Source organism: Chiloscyllium plagiosum, unplaced genomic scaffold (assembly GCF_037043375.1).
Source record: "Chiloscyllium plagiosum isolate Xiang-an unplaced genomic scaffold, Cpla_swu_hap1 HiC_scaffold_2, whole genome shotgun sequence".
Lineage (NCBI taxonomy): Eukaryota > Metazoa > Chordata > Chondrichthyes > Orectolobiformes > Hemiscylliidae > Chiloscyllium > Chiloscyllium plagiosum.
Window position 1 is genome coordinate 90,474,141 of NW_028270140.1, and position 16,971 is coordinate 90,491,111.

General features: G+C 40.7%; 1 protein-coding gene across 6 annotated transcripts in view; it reads right to left on the reverse strand.

Annotated features, from left to right (window-relative positions):
* The window catches only part of ythdc2 (YTH domain containing 2), a 151,975-nt gene that overhangs the window by 16,885 nt on the left and 118,119 nt on the right, over nt 1-16,971 (reverse strand). For 4 of the 6 annotated variants that reach the window (XM_043710759.2, XM_043710748.2, XM_087998617.1 and 1 more), the window contains 3 exons: nt 14,802-14,911; nt 5,214-5,512; nt 2,265-2,436 (listed from right to left, as the gene is read on the reverse strand). In XM_043710759.2, coding sequence (XP_043566694.1) covers nt 2,265-2,436; nt 5,214-5,512; nt 14,802-14,911 — 581 coding nt within the window. The remainder of the gene's footprint in view (nt 1-2,264; nt 2,437-5,213; nt 5,513-14,801; nt 14,912-16,971) is intronic. The other 2 variants (XM_043710788.2, XM_043710768.2) reach the window with 1 other exon arrangement.

Consider the following 16,971-nt stretch of genomic DNA (forward strand, 5'->3'; position numbering starts at 1 on the left):
AATCTTTGTATCCTCTTTAGTCACAGGTGAGGTCTAAGAGGATTAGAGAATAGCTAATGTTGGTCCTTTGTTAAGAGGTGCAACAGGGATCATCCAGGAAATTATAGGCCAGTGAGCCTTAAGTCAATGGAGAGGGAAATTACTGGAGAAGTTTCTTAGGAACAGTGTTTATTCATATTTGGAAAACATGGTGTTACGAGCATGAAGCAACGTGGCTTTATGCAGGGAAGGTAGTGTCTCACAAATTTGATTTGAGTTTTTTCAGTAAATGACGAAGATGATTGATGAGTGTAGAATGGTAGATGTTAACTACATGGATTTTAGCAAGGCCTTTGATTAAAGTCCTTCATGGCAGGCTGATATTGAAGGTGAAGTCAAATGGGATCTGTGGTGAGCTACTAAGATGAATACAGAACTGGTTTAGTCATAGAAGACACAGTAGTATTGAAAGGTGTTTTTCTGACTGGCGATCTATGACTACTGGTGTTCCGCAGGGATTAGTGCTGGGACCCCGGTTATTTGTAAATTTTTAAATGTCGTGGTATGACTAATATGTTTGGGGAGGGTTGAGGGAACTGCAGATCATGAAGAGGATTGCCACAGGAAACAGCAGGGTATAGATAGAGTGGAGACTTCGGCAGAAAGATGGCAGATAGAATTTAATGTTGACAAATGCGAAGGGATATATTTTGGAAGCTCTAATGCAGGAGGGAAGTATTCAGTAAATGGTTGAACTCTCAGAAGCATTAACATGCAGAGGGATCTAGACATACAGGTCCACAGTTCCCTGAAAGTGACAATGCAAGTGGATAAGGTTGTTAAGAAGATATATAATCACTGCCCTGACCATAAAAACTGGCAAGTCATGTTGCAGCTATATAGAACTTTGGTTAGGCTATATTTGGAATACGGCATACAGTTCCAGTTATCACATTATCAGAAAGTTGTGGAGGCTTTGAGAGGGTACAAAATCAGGTTATCAGGATGTGCCTGGTTTAGAGTGTATTAACTATAAGAGATTGGACAAACTTGGTTTGTTTTCACTTGAACTTCAGAGGCTGAGGGGCTGACCCGAGAGGCGCTTATAAAATTATGAAATGCAGGGATAGAATGGATAGTTAAGAGTCCTTTTCCCAGGTAGAAATGTCAATTACTGGGGGACATAGATTTAAGGTAAAGGGGGAAAGTTTAAAGGAGTGAGAGAGGCAGATTTTTAACACAGAGGGTGGTAACTGTCTGGAATTTGTTACCAGAGGTGGTGATAGAAGCAGATACAATAGCAATGCTTAGGAAGCATCTTGACAGATATATGAACAGGAAGGGAATAAAGGGTTACAGACAGTATAGAGATAAAAAGTTTTTAGTTTAAAGAAGGTGTCATGTGTGTCAGCACAGACTTGGTGGGCCAAAGGGCTTGCTCCTGTGCTATGCTGTTCTTTGCAACTATAAGAATGGAATTAGATTTGAGTTTGAAATTAAAAAACACTAGCATTGACACAATGGACTGAATTTTCCAACAATGAAAACATTTGGGAAATGGGACCATTTGTGAGGCTCCCAACTCTGCTCAGTGCTGCAGCTTAACAGTTTACCGCAATTAGCATGTAATTGCACCCAATGACGATAGTGGCCAGTTCAAGGTTAGACAGTCTGAGTACCCAAAGTGAAAGGTAACTGGTGGGGCTTCTGTGAAGGCGATGTAATGCTGAGCTACTGAGAGCAGGGGAGGACAGCACAAGATGCATTCGTCCAATGTTAGGTCAGCAGTTTTTCCTTCATGCCCATTATAATCCACTAGATATGTCTGCAGGTAAAGCACAGATTTCCAAGTCTTTACAAACAGATGGCCTGAGGTTTGCCAGTTTGAATCTATAATGCCATTACTTGATGTGCATGTTATGGTTTCAATCTTTTTGTTATGCACTCACCTCCTGTGTAAGACAGAAGCTAAGCTGTGCCCCAGCAGAAAACTACAAATCCCTTCTAAAAATGGTCACTAATTGGCTCAATTATTACTTTAACTACCTTCCAGTTGGAATTGCAGGGCAAGCAACAGTCAAATTCTTAAAGCCGTCTCCAGAAAAATTGCAAGTTGGTGGGAAAATATCAGGAAACTGTCCCTGCCTTCTTCGTATATTTTCTGATACCCACCTCCAAGGTCGACTACATGGTGCAAGGAACATTCTACCTGATGGATTGAACAGCTTATTTCCGCTCCATCAAATTCAATTACTCTAAGAGAACATTTCAATAAACAAACTTACTTTGCCTGAAGGTGGTGGAGATGGGCTGGCACAGGGGCTAGGATAGTTACTGCTGTCTGTTGATTTTACAGATGACTGATCTGACCTGTCATCAGCACTCCTCTTAGGATGGAGGAAGCCCCGCTCTTTGTATCTTTGCTGCTGCTGCTGCTGTTGCGACTTTAACTGAACCCTATAAAAAGAAAAACACTGGTTAAACAATTATTGAAGATGGGAAACAATAACAAAAAGGACATGAAGTATTTGTAAAAAAATAGAGGGTATGGAGAAAAAAAAAGGGTTAAAAGTTAAATGGAAATTTCTGAGACACAACACAACAGCAATATTGATCTACCACTGTGCTGTAAAATTCAATCTTTCACAATAATCTTACATGCATACATTGACATTAGTGAATAGTTCTTCTCAGTCAAACAATATAGGGATAATAATACAAAAGCAAAATATTGCGGTAGCTAGAAATGTGAAATAAAGCAGAAAATGCTAAAGATTGCATAATGGGCAGTATTTCTGAAGAGAAAATCAGCACATTTGTTCTCTCAGTGAGGTCACAAGCATACAGAATGTTATGTCTTAACTAGGCCAAAAATCAGATTCTTAATTGAGACATTACTTCTCAACTGTAAGTCCTCACTCCTTAGACAGAGAGATCAAATCCTCGCCAGCAGGTAGCAAAGAAGTCTAGTTGCATGCAATTCAACTTATTAGTTTCAGAACTTGCCCTACTAACTTCCCTGTCCTGATTAGCCTCTCCCTAATCGAGAAGTTAAATGTTTCAATAAAAAAAAAAACAAAGTAATAACTGAATAGGTACCTGTCAAGTTAGCGCCTTCGGTTCCAGTATGAGCCATTCTCCTTCTCTACTTTCATTCCAAAAATTACAACTTCAGCAAATTCTGCATTTACCCTCCCCATCCACACAACCGTACAATGACAACATATCAACCTCAAAGCCTCTGGTTGTGTGTTATTGGGATGGCTCAAGCAACACTTGTAATCTTGCAGCTGGCTTTTATGGGCAGGCTCAGGCAGGATTCTCAAGATCTGACTTTGTGATTTTGTAGGCAGGCTCAGTTAGCAGTTAACAGTGGTGAGGACATGTAATGGTCATGGACAGACGAATGGATCGTTATATGGTGTGGTACTGCATCAACATCAGAGATGCTGCATGTGTCAACAACCTATGTGGCAAACACAAGTGCATGTCCTTGAAGAGGATGGCATTGTGTGTGAAAGCTGATATGGTTATAAAAAACAAAACTCAACTGGATCCTAAAACTTCCTACACCTACATTTATCATCAATCCTGGCTCATGGAAGCACTGTAACACTTAGATCAGTTAATCACATATTCAAGTCCCATTGCAAAGAGACTCAAATACAGCCCCCAGGCATAGGGACACAGAACTAAGAAAATGTTGCGCTGTCAGAAGGACTGTATTTTGGATGAAACTGATGTGTAGATGTGCCCTGCGTGTCCTCACAGATAGACACAACACTATTTGAAGATGAGCATTTTGCGGTCAACACTTGGGTTTCACAAACATGACAGATTTACATCACCGTTTACTGATTAAATTAGTCGTTGTACAAGAAAATTTAAACTAATAAGTACAGAATCTAATTCCTGAGTAACTACTCAACTGACATCATACTTACTTCCCTTACCCCCAGTCACTCCTCCCCAGCCCTGTTTCACATCCTTTCCCCTATTACTGGACCCATACCCACCCTTTGCCTACTCCAGACCCAATCCCACGTTCCCTCACTCTGGTCTCCCACCCTGCCAAACCCAAGCCAACTCTCTTATTCTGGACCTACTCTCATCCAGTCCATCACCAGGGAGAAGAAAGTGAGGACTGCAGATGCTGGAGATCAGTGTCAAAAAGTGTGGTGTTTGAAAAGCACAGCTGGTCAGGCAGCATCCGAGGAGCAAGACAGTCTACGTTTCGAGCACAAGTTCTTCATCAGGAAACTTTGATAAAGAGCTTATGGTCGCAATGTCAACTCTCCTGCTCCTCGGTTGATGCCTGACCAGCTGTGCTTTTCCAGCACCATACGTTTTGACTCATTCTTGTCACCAGACAGGATGTGCTTTTGCTCCCACCCCAATCTTCCCACTGCCCCAACCGGATATCAACCCTCCTCTTCCTGACTCGATTTTTCCCACCCACCCTGATCTATCGTAAACACTACATCACTTACCTGATCCCTTGCCACCTGAGAGTCTGCACCCACCCAGAGAATCGTAGTCTCCACACACCCTATTCTCCATCCATCTGCTGCCTGATTTACCTGGCAACCTATTCCCTTAGCCAACAAGTACCCTAACCTCATACTTACTTTATGTGTTTACCGTTTGATAGCAGCTATCAAGGTTTCTGTCTGTGATGTTAGATCTGTAAATTTCAGAGTATGTCTGTGAAATAGGCATGCTTTGCTTTTTGACAGTACTGCACTATGACAAAACTAATCAGAAAGGAACTACAACTCTGCACTTCTGAAGGAGCACAGATCAGAATCTCCTCTCAGAAATGTGGAGCTTTCTCCTCTCATAAACAAGGAGGGACTGGCTGGAAATTGGAGAGAGATTTCCACCCCTCAGAAAATCATGCACTTTTTAATTACCATAATTTACAGCATGCATAATTAAGAACAACAATTGCCTCCTAACAACTCATGAATTGTTTTCATTCACGTCATTTTTCTTCTTTCATTTCTATTAACTTTGATTACATGAAGGCCATTACACAATCTAGAAATCACCTCATACTTAAATGGAGTGTTTCTCATGTCATCTGACAATATATGACACAAGACATGGTATTATGCTATGTAATTTTTTTTCAGTAGCACCCAAGATTGGGTACTAAAAGTATACCCTCTTCACATTGACAGATACTTTTCAGACCAATTACTATTCAATTTGATGTATCGCTATAGTTCTACCTTTCCCGGAACTCCACACTGGAAGAATCATCTGAAAACTCTGTTTCAGCTGAGCTTTTCCTGCTGTTTGACCTCCAAGATGAGGAGACAGGAAGTTCTTCTGAAGACATTGGTCTTGGTCTTTGTCCAATTCCGGAAGGTTGTTGCAACCCTGCTGCTTGCTCCTCACTGCTAAGAACTCCAATGATTGCCCTGATAGTTGCCTCATCTACCTGAGTCCAAGGTTTGGATGGAGCACGCATACGTCTCAGGAATAGACTGTGCCATTTCTGTCGTAACTGTAAGATAAGACTTGCTGCCTGTAACAAGACAGATAGTGAAAGTTCATTACCAAAAAAGAAAACAAGCCTCACAATGAACTTGCATTTTTATGGTTTTCTATTATATCTCATATCATATCAAAGCAATTTAAAACCAATGAATTACTTTTGAAGTGCACTTACTTATGCAGGCACATATGGCATATGAACAGATGACCTGTTATTCTGTTTTGATTATTTTATCAAAGGGAAAAAGTGGGCAATTCCAGTAAACCCAAGGTTCCAAGGAAGAGTTATACTGGACTTGAAATGTTAACTTTGTTTTTCTCTCTCCAGACCTGTTGCATTTCTCTAGCTTTTCCATTTTTTTATTCCAGTAAACCTAGGATGGAGTCCCATTCAATTAGCAGCCTAAATGAGTAATAGTTTATTCTAAACTAATAGAATCATTCATTCTAATAAGCTGGTTTACTCCAAGATGTATTTATTACAATAAATGCTTTTATACATGTTAATTTTAGAAACAGAATCAAGAACACAACCTTGTTTTTTGTAAATTTGTCTTTTTGTGAAGTTACACCAATAGTTAAGGCAGAAATTTATGAAAAAGTGGTACAGCGAAATTAGAGTTGATGGACAAATAGCTGCAAGAAATCAGACAGAACTTAATTTCACAACAAAGTTATAAGTTCATAAAACTCACAATTTGAATTTATTGCACAATTTGATTTTTTTTTGAGATGGTACTTTTGCTCTAAATAACAGTAACGAGAAACTGCAGAAACATGGTCAAGTCAGAGGAAATGATCAAGAAACTTTTCAGACTTAACTATAGTATGTAAACACTTCAACCAGGCAGAGGGTTACACAGAACCTGATTTTGGGAAATGAGCTCGGTCAGGTGAACGAAGTTTCAGTGGGGGAGCATTTAGGGAATGGTAACTATAATACCATGAGTTATAAGATACTCATGGATACAGATAACAGCAGTCTTTGGGTGAAGATGTTAAATTGGGGAAGGCGAACTACAACGTTATTCGCTGGAACTAGATAATTTTGAATGAAGATGGCTGTTTGAGAGTAAATCCACAATGGACATGTGGGAGTATTTCAAACGGCAGTTGATAAGAGTTCAGGAGCGGCATGTTCTTACGAGAACGAAGAATAGATGTGGCAAGTTATACGAACCTTGGATGTCCAAGGATGTTGTGACCTTGGTAAAAAAAGAAAAAGGAAGCATACGTAAGGTCTAAGACGATGGGAACTGACGAAGCCCTTGAAGTATATAAGGAAAACAGGAAAGAACTTAAACAAGAAATTAGAAGGGCTAAAAGGGGTCATGAAAAGTTGTTAGCAAACAGAATTAATGAGAATCTCAAGGCTTTTTAAACATATAAAAAGCAAATGCGTGGCCAGGAAAAGAGTTGGCTCACTCAAGGACAAAGGAGGGAATCTACGCGTGGAGCCAGAAGAGGAAGGACAGGTCTTAAACAAAAACTTTGCATCGGTATTCCTTCACCAAAGAGAAGGAATTGGAGGAGGATAATCTCAGGGAAGGGAGTATCAAATTTCTAAGCGAAGTTTCTCTTAAAAAGAGGTGTTGAGCGTTTTAAAAAGTATTAAGGTAGACAAGTCCCTGAGTTCTGATGAGATCTATCCCAGAATATTACAGAGGCAAGAGAACAATTTGCTGGAACAGTGGTGATAGGTGAGGTCCCAGAGGAGTGTAGAGAAGCCAATGTTTAAGGATAGCAGGGATAATCCAGAATATTACAGACCTGTGAGCTTCATGTCAGTGGTAGGAAAATTATTGGAAAAGATTCTCAGGGACAGGATCTATATGAATTTCGAAGCAAATGGATTCATTAGTGAAAGACAGCGTGGTTTTATGCAGGGGAGGTCATGCCTCACCAACTAGATTTTTTGAGGTGACGAAGATGATAGATAAGGGAAAAGCGGTTGTTGTCATCCACGTGGATTTCAGTAAAGTCTTTGACAAGGTCTTTCTTGGCAGACTCATACAAAAGGTGAAGTCAGGGGTGAGCTGGCAAGTTGGATACAGAACTGGCTTAGTCATAAAGAGACAGAGTAGCAGTGGAAGGAAGCTTTTTGGAATGGAGGGTTGTGACTAGTGGTGCTCCACAGGTATTAGTGCTGGGACCTTTGTTCTTCGTGATCTACAGAAATGATTTGGAGGAAATCATGGCTGGTCTAATTAGCAAGTTTGGTGGAGTTGCACATAATGGGGAGGATAGTCAGAGGACATAGCAGGATAGATCAGTTAGAGTCGAGTGTGTGATGCTGGAAAAGCACAGTGGCTCAGGCAGCATCCAAGGGGCAGAAGAATCAGCGTTTTGGGCATAAGCCCTTCATCAGAATCCACACTCTCAACTCTGATCTCCAGCATCTGCAGTCTTCACTTTCTCCTATAGATCATTTGGAGGCATGGGCAGAAAAACAGCAGATGGAGTTTAATCTAGGCAAATGTGAGGTGATGCATTTTGGAAGGTCAAGTTAAGTGGAAATTATACAATAAATGGCAGAACCCTTAGGAGAATTGATATATAGGGATCTGGGTGTACAGGTCCACAGATCACTGATGGTGGCAGAGCAAAAAATGTGTTGCTGGAAAAGTGCAGCAGGTCAGGCAGCATCAAAGGAGCAGGAGAATCGACGTTTCGGGCATAAGCCCTTCTTCAGGAATGCTCATTCCTGAAGAAGGGCTTATGCCCGAAACGTCGATTCTCCTGTTTCTTTGATGCTGCCTGACCTGCTGCGCTTTTCCAGCAACACATTTTTAAGCTCTGATCTCCAGCACCTGCAGTTCTCACTTTCTCCTGGTGGCAGAGCAAGTAGATCAGGTAGTAAAAAAGATCTATGGCATGATTGCCTTCATTGGAAGGGGCATTGAGTACAAGGATAGGCAAGTTACGCTGCAGCTTCATAAAACTTCAGTGACATTCAGTTGTGGTCACCACACTACCAGAAGGACTTTGGAGAGGGTACAGTGAAAGTTTACCAGGATTTTGCCTGGCATGGGGGATTTTAGCTATGAAGAAAGATTGGATTGACTGGGTTTGTTTTTACCGGAACGCAGGAAGTTGAGGGGCGATCTGATAGAAGTTTACAAGATTGTGAATGGCATGGATAATGTGGAGAGTGAGGCTTTTTCCCAGGATGGAAGGGTTAATTAGTAACAGACACAGGTTCAAGGTGCACAGAGATAGGACAGTTTTAGTGTAGATGGTCAAAATGTGTCAGCGTAGGGCCTGTTCCTGTGCTATATTGCTTTTTCTTTTAAACAGATGTAAAGATATATGCATATAGATGAAAAAAAGTTAGGAACATTAAAAAACAGGATATTGCCAGATAGCTTCTTAATCACAAACAAAACTTGTAAACTTTATTGATGCAATCAGCCCTAAATCAGTCAGAACATCCAAGTAAATCAGCCATTGAAAATTAAATTTATGCAAAAGATTCTCTTTGGACAATAGCTGAGATATGCATTGCTGACTCACTTCAACCAGATAACTGCCAGGACAAAGCAGCTATGTAGGATGTCAAGAACTCTTCATAGCTGCTGACATCAAGTGAAGTCCTTCTACAACTAACTTCATGCTCAGCCCCTTGAGAATTAAAATTAGACTTACATTATGCAAGAGTTTGAATTGAGTGGAACTTTAGTCAAAACACTGTTCATGACATGCTAATTTCAGATCATTCATATAATCTCTAATTGTACATCATGCACACTTATCCATGTCATTAATCTGACATGATCAAAGTGTATGCTTGGATCAGCAAATACATTTTACAGCTAGATACCAGGTGCCAGCAGTATAATGCTGGAGAAAATATCGTGACTGAGTGGTGGATATGTAGGTGGGCTAGAGATGAGAGGCATGATCTTCATCCATGCTAGAATTGGCTTTGAGCAATGTTCAATTGAATTGTGTGGATTTTGGGATCAACCTAAAGCTGAAGCACCACAGAATAAAACACAGTCTCCTTGAGCAACACTACTATTATATGAAATACAACATTAGATTGAAATAAAAACAGAGGTTGCCGGAAAAGCTCAGCAAGGGGAGCAGCATCTGTGAAGAGAAATGAAAATTAATGTTTCAGGTCCGGTGACCCTTTCTCAGAACAGCTTTTCACTTAAGTACAATTCAGATACCCAAGGACTGGAGAACGATTCAAAATACACAGGAGTAGTGTGTGAAATCACCCATGCAAACCCAAAAGAGTGAAAAACAAATCAAAGATGGAAAACACACATATTACCTTGCAATATGCTTTCTTGGAAAGAGCTAAACATGTGGAAGTGTAAATGCCCTGGGAGCAGGAAAATAATCTGTACTTATGCATTAAAAAGTAAAACATATGGTATAAACAGATCTGTGGTAAGGAATTGTACCTACAACCTCAGATTCCATCTCTCACTTGTGTTCTACTCCAATCACAGGTTCCCTCCTTTCCACACTGGCTGCTTCCACCGAATCAAATTTGAGGGTGGAGGGGCAGGAGGAAGGGTAACTGTGATTACAGCAGTCATTCTAGTCAATCCCGCTGCAAGAGACCATGCATGGAAGTTTCAGCTGTGCCATTACTAAATGCATAAAGAGGTGTCCAAGAAGAAGTCTAAAACAAGAAAGAAAGAAGTTGAGGGCAGGAAATCCACGACAAGACTGAGAACGTAAGGTCATAAGATATAAGAGCAGAATTAGGCCAATCAGTTCTATTCCACCATACAATCATGGCTGATATGTTTTTCAACTCCACTCTCTTGCATTCTTCCTGTGACCCTTGATCCCTTTACTTATCAATAACCTATCTTAAATACCCTCCATGACTCAGCCTCCACAGTTCTTTGAGGCAATGAGTTCTGAGTCACCACCCTCTGGCTAAAGAAATTCCTTCTCGGCTTAGTTCTAAAGGATTATGTCTTCACCCTGAAGCTGTTCCTTTTCCATGTCCATTACCTAAACCTGTTAGTATCCTATAAATTTCAATCAGATTCCCATACTCCCGCCCCTTCATTCTTCTAAGCTCCACTGAGTAAACACTCAAAGTCCTCAACCGCCCCTCAAATGACAAACCCTTCATCCCCAGAATCATACTTGTAAAACTCCTCTGGACCCTCTCCAATGCCAGCACATCTTTCCTCAATAAAGAGACATAAAAGTGCTCACGATATTCCAAATGCAGTCTGTACAGAGCCTTACCAGGGACCCAATAGATGTGGCGTATCTAGATTTCCAAAAGGCATTTGACAAGGTACTGGACAAAAGGCTGCTGCATAAGATAAAGATGCATGGCGTTATGGGCAACATATTAGCATGGATAGAGGATTGATTAACTAACAGGAAACAAAGATTGGGATAGTTGAGTGCTTGGTTGGCAATCAGTGATTAATAGTGTGCCTCAGGGAGCAATGTTGGGACCACAATCATTCACAATTTATATGATTTGGAGTTGGGGACCATGTGTAGTATGTCAAAGTTTGCAGATGACACTAAGATGAGTGACAGAGCAAAGTGTGCAGAAGACTCTGAAACTTTGCAAAGGACATAGATAATTTAAGTGAGTAGGCAAAAGTCTGGCAGATGGAGTACAATGCTAATAAAGGTGAAGTCATTGATTTTGGTATGAATAACAGTAAAATTTGGAGATGCCGGTGTTGGACTGGGGTGTACAAAGTTAAAAATCACACAACACCAGGTTATAGTCCAACAGGTTTAATTGGAAGCACTAGAATTTGGAGCGCTGCTCCTTCATCAGTTGGTTGTCACAACCACCTGGTGAAGGGTAGCGCTCCGAAAGCTAGTGCTTCCAATTAAACCTGCTGGACTATAACCTGGTGTTGTGTGATTTTTAATTTAGTAAAAAGGACTATTAGTGGAATGGCTAAAAAATTGCAGCATGCTGCTGTGCAGAGGGACCTGGGTGCCCTGTGCATGAATCACAGAAGGTTGGTCTGCAGGTACAACAGGCAATTAAGGCCGCAAATGAAATTCTGTCCTTCATTGCTAAAGGGATTGAGGTTAAAAGCAGGAGGTTATGTTGCAGCTGTGTAGTGTGCTGGCGAGGTCACACCTGGAGTACTGCATGCAGTTTTGGTCTCCTTAGTTGAGAAAGGATCCACTGGCACTAGAGGGGGTGTGGTGGTGGTTCACTTGGTTGATTCCAGAATTGAGGGAGGTTGGCTTATGAGGAAATACTGAATAGACTGGGACTATCTTCATTGGAATTTACAAGAATGGAGAGGGATCTTATAGAAACATAAAATTATGAAGGGAATAGACAGGATATAAGTACAGAGGATGTTTCCACTGGCAGCTGTAACTAGGACAAGAGGGCGTGGCCTCAAAATTAGGGGGAGCAGATATAGGACTGAATTCAGAGGGATTTTTTTCACCAGAGGGTTGTGAATCTATGGAATTCCCTGCCCAGTGAAGTGGTTGAGGCTCCCTCAGCAAATGCTTTTAAAGCTAAAATAGATAATTTTTTGAACAGTAAAGGAATTAAGGGTTACGGTGATAGGGCAGGTAAGTGAGTGAGGGCGTGAAAAGATCAGCCATGATCTTATTGAACGACGAGGCAGGCTTGAAGAGTCAGATGGCCTACTCCTGGTCCAAGTTCTTATGTTCTTATATATCTTCAGCAGCACTGCTCTGCTCTTGTTTTCTAGCTCTCTCGAAATGAATGCTAATATTATATTAGCCTTTCTAACTGTCAACTGAACATGCATGTTAATCTTAAGAGAATCCTGAACTAGGGTCTCAAGTCTCTTTGCATTTCAGATTTCCAAAGCCTTTCCCCATTTAGAAAATAGTCTACACTTCTATTCTTGCTATTAAAGTGCATATCCTCACACTTTGCAACATTATATTCCATCTGCCACTTCCTTGCTCACTCACCTATATCCACATCTTTCTTCAGCCCCAACCCAACTTGTCCTTCCACATATCTTTGTGTCATTTGCAAACTTAACAACAATGCCCTCAGTTACATTGTCCAGATTATTAATGTATAACATGAATGACTGTGGTCCCAATACTGATCCCTACAGAAATCAACTAGCCACCAGCTGCTATCCTGAAAAAGACCCCTTTATCACTAGTCTCTGCCTTTTGCTAGTCAGCCAAACCTCTATTCATGCTGGAACCTTGTCCCTAACACTACCATCTCTCATCTTATTTAACAGCCTTTTGTGCGGCACCTTGTCAAAGGCCTTCCAGAAATCCATATAGATCATGTCCACTAGTTTTCCTTTGTTTAACTTGCTTGTTATTTCCTCAAAGAATTCTCACAAATTTGTTAGGCATGACCTCCCCTTGATGAAATCATGCTGATTCAGCCTTATTTTACCATGCACTTCCAAGTACTCTGTAATCTGATCCTTAATAATGATCTCTAAAATCTTACCAACAACTCAGGTGAGGCTAAATGACCTATAGTTCCTTGATTTTTGCCTCCCTCCCTTCTGAAACAGGGGTGGTACATTAGCTTATCCTCCCTGATTACTGCAAGATCATTACCAGTGCTTCTACAATCCCCTTCAGAACACTGGGATGTAGTCCAGCCAGTCCGAATGATTTATCAGTCTTCAGACTTTTCAGCTTTTCCAGCACCATCCTCTCACCTCTGCCCCCGAATCTCAAAGTTCTGATATGTTGTTGGTGATTTTCACTGTGAAAACTGATGCAAAGCACCTAGTCAGCTCCTCCGCCATTTCTTTGTCCCCAGTGCTACTTCTCCAGCCTCATTTTCCAGTGGTCCAATGTCCACTCTTAACTTTCTCTTAAAAGAAGATTGCAAGAGTTTTTTTTAGATATCCAGAAGTTATATTACCAGCTAGCTTATCTTGATCTTTCTTCATCTCCCATTTGTTTGCTTAGTTATCATGTGCTGTTTTTTCAAAAAGCTTTTCAATCCTCTCACTTCCCACTAATCTTCACCACACCGTATGGTTTTTATTTTACTCTTATGCTGTCCCTCATTTTCCTTGTGAGCTATCCTCCATTGAGTATGTTCTGCTTTCTTGAGATGAATCTTTGCTGTGCCTCCTGAATTACCCACAGAAATCCAGCCATTGCTGTCTTCCCTGCTTGGCTTCCCATCCAATCAATTCTGGCCAGTTTCTCCCTCATGTCTCCGTAGTTACATTTACTCAGTTTGTTATACCGCTACATTGATTCAATCTGCTCCCTCTCAAAAGAGGAGTTTGGGAGAGTCACAACTCAACTTCAAACCAGGCAGGACCAGGCTGTGGTTCATACAAATGGGGTCAGGGCTCTCAGCTAAACTTTCACCATTTTCCAGAAAGAGTCCACACTAGTTTTAAAAATTTTGTTTTAAAAGGAGGTAAGAAATGGGATAAATCTGCAGAACTAAAGGTTTGGTACTTTTTTGGTATTGTTCCGTATCTGATGGTTAGCTATATGCTGTAACAGTAATGTGGGCGGCATGGTGGCTCAGTGGTTAGCATTGCTGCCTCACAGCGCCAGGGACCCAGATTCAACCCGTGTGGAGTTTGCACATTGTCCCTGCGTCTCCGTGGGTTTTCTCCAGGTGCTCCAGTTTCCTCCCACAATCCAAAATGTGCAGGCCAGGCCATGCTAAATTGCCCATAGTGTCAGGCGCATTAGTCAGGGGTAAATATAGGATCGGGGAATGAGTCTGGGCAGGTTACTCTTCGGAAGGTCGGTGTGGACTTGTTGGCCCGAAGGGCCTGTTTTCATCCTGTAGGTAATCTAATCAGTAATGTGTTAATTCTCCTTGTTGTACAGTTGGATCCTTGGAAGTCAATATCCTGACATGTTCTTCAGCAGTTATTTTAAACGTAAGTATTAAGGAGAATGAAACTTAAAATACTAGAAAACCAAGGCATACTGGAGTGTGCATATGGCTTCAGGGATTGAATCCAAATAAGTAACTCTAGAAACACAATATTTATTATGACTTCCAGACTGCGACCATCTAATTTTGAAAGAAATAAACTTCAGTGGAATACAACTTTTCAAAGTTACTTGAGGTATCATAATGCAAGATAATATGTATTGTAATTAAAACAAACAAAATGTGACAGTTCACAAAGAATACTGCTTTGCAATGAAATACCTAGTCTATTTATTTGAAAAATTTTGATAAATATGGATTGTGGGATTAATTGTTTTCTCACAGAAATTGTGAAATCAGCATAACATTTTGAAATGTCAAAAATTTACAAGTATCGTAATGTTGTAGTTTCAGAGGTTAGCTTGCTCATACTAAATCATTAGTCTAAAATAAATCAGGAATACAACCAGAAATGACTTACTTCAGGGTCTATTCTAAAATTTAGCCACTCTTCCAGTTTTAAAGTTGCCATTTTAGATGTAGATTTGTCTTCCATTTCACTATCGCTACTGTCATTAGTGACACCGTCTACTGCACAAAATAAAGGACAGAAAAAATAACAAGTACACTGTTAATCAGATTTCTTGAGAAGTAGCTTTCCGAACTAAAGTGATCAATTTTAAAGGATTCGACATTAAGAGGTAGTACCATCATTGTGTCAAGTCTCAATTCAGAAATTTCAATGCTCAATTCAGGCTGACATTTTAGTGCAGTTTTGAGGAAATGCTGCAGTATGTCAGGTTTTATCTTGTAGATCAGATGTCAAACTATTGCTCCATCTGTTCTGTGATGGATATTAAAGCTACTCAAAGTTAAGCTCAAGTGTTTCTTCTAGTGTCTTCACCAACATGTGGCCTGCAAATAATATTACCAAATTAGATTTTCTGTTAATTATCTCAATCACTCAAATTGCACTGTGTATACAGGGGAATTTGCCAACCATGGCTTCCCAAATCAGGGGCTAAGACCTCAAGTGTAATCACCAACTGAAAATGTGGCATGGCAAGCTTTAAGGCAGCATTGATTGCTGTGGAGCTCTGAGTGAATTATAAGATTTATCTTCTGCCTCCAATAAACCCCCATCCTCGGTTTTTCTTCCTGACTCATAGCCTCATTGAGGGTTAGAGCAACTTTTAGCTTTCAAAATGGAATAAAAGTGGGAAAAAGTTTGGGTAACACTGTTGTCATATTCTACTTGGATTTCCCAAACACAACGGATAAGGTCCCAAATCAAAGGTTTTTGCAGAAAATAAAAACTCATTTTAAAGAAGGTAATGCATTAGCATGGATTGAAGACTGGCTAGCTGGCAGCAAATAGAGTACACATAAATGTCCTTTTTCTCATGGCAGGATGTGACAGGAGGGGAGCAAAGGCATGATAGCTAAATTTGTGGACAACATAAAGATTGGTGGGAAATTGCATTGTGAAGAAGATACAAGGAGGTAAAACGCTAGATGGGCTGCTTGAATGGGCAAGGATCTGGCAGACAGAGTATAAATGTGGGAAAATGTGAAGTTGTTCACTTCGTAGGAAGAATGAAAAAGGTGTATTATTTGAACAGAAATGCCTGTGAATTGAGGTGAAGGAGGATTTAGGTATTCTTGTACTAGTTATGAGAGGTTAGTATACAGGTACTACATGTAATCAGGTTGCTTACTTTTATTGTGAGAGGAATTGAACTTAAAATAATACAGTTATTATGCTTCAGTTATACAAGGCATTGTCACATAAAACTCTAGTACTGTGCACTGGTTTTGGTGACCTTGTTTAAGGGTGGATTTTGGCAGATTGGAGGCAGTACAGAAATTATTTTCTAGACTGATACCTAGAATGATTGGGTTGTCTTAAGACGACAAATTGTATAGGAGGATTTTTGTTCACAGGAGTTCAGAAGAATGAGGGATGACTTGGTTGAAGAGTATGGAATTATAATTAGTCTTGACAAGGTGGATATTGAAAGGATGTTTCATCTTGTGGGCAAGTCCAAAAACTAGGGTGCATGATTTAAAACCAGGAATAACCTTCAGGTCAGAGATGAGGAGGATTACCTTCTCAGAGTCAGAGTGATGCAGCACGGAAACAGACCCTTTGGCCCAACCCGTCCATGCTGATCAAGTTTCCCAAACTAAACTAGTCCCACTTGCTTGTGTTGAGCTTATATCTAGGTAAAAACAATGACTGCAGATGCTGGAAACCAGATTCTGGATTAGTGGTGCTAGAAAAGTACAGCAGTTCAGGCAGCATCTGAGGAGCAGTAAAATCGGCGTTTCAGACAAAAGCCCTTCATTAGGAATAAAGGCAGAGAGCCTGAAGGGTGGAGAGATAAATGAGAGGAGGGTGGGTTTGGGGGGAAAGTAGCATAGAGTACAATAGGTGAGTGGGGGAGGGGATGAAGGTGATAGGTCAGGGAGGAGGGTGGAGTGGATAGGTGGAAAAGAAGATAGGCAGGTAGGACAAGTCATGGGGACAGTGCTGAGCTGGAAGTTTGGAACTGGGGTGAAGTGGGGGAAGGGGAAATGAGGAAACTGTTGAAGTCCACATTGATGCCCTGGGGTTGAAGTGTTCTGAGGCAGAAGATGAGGCGTTCTTC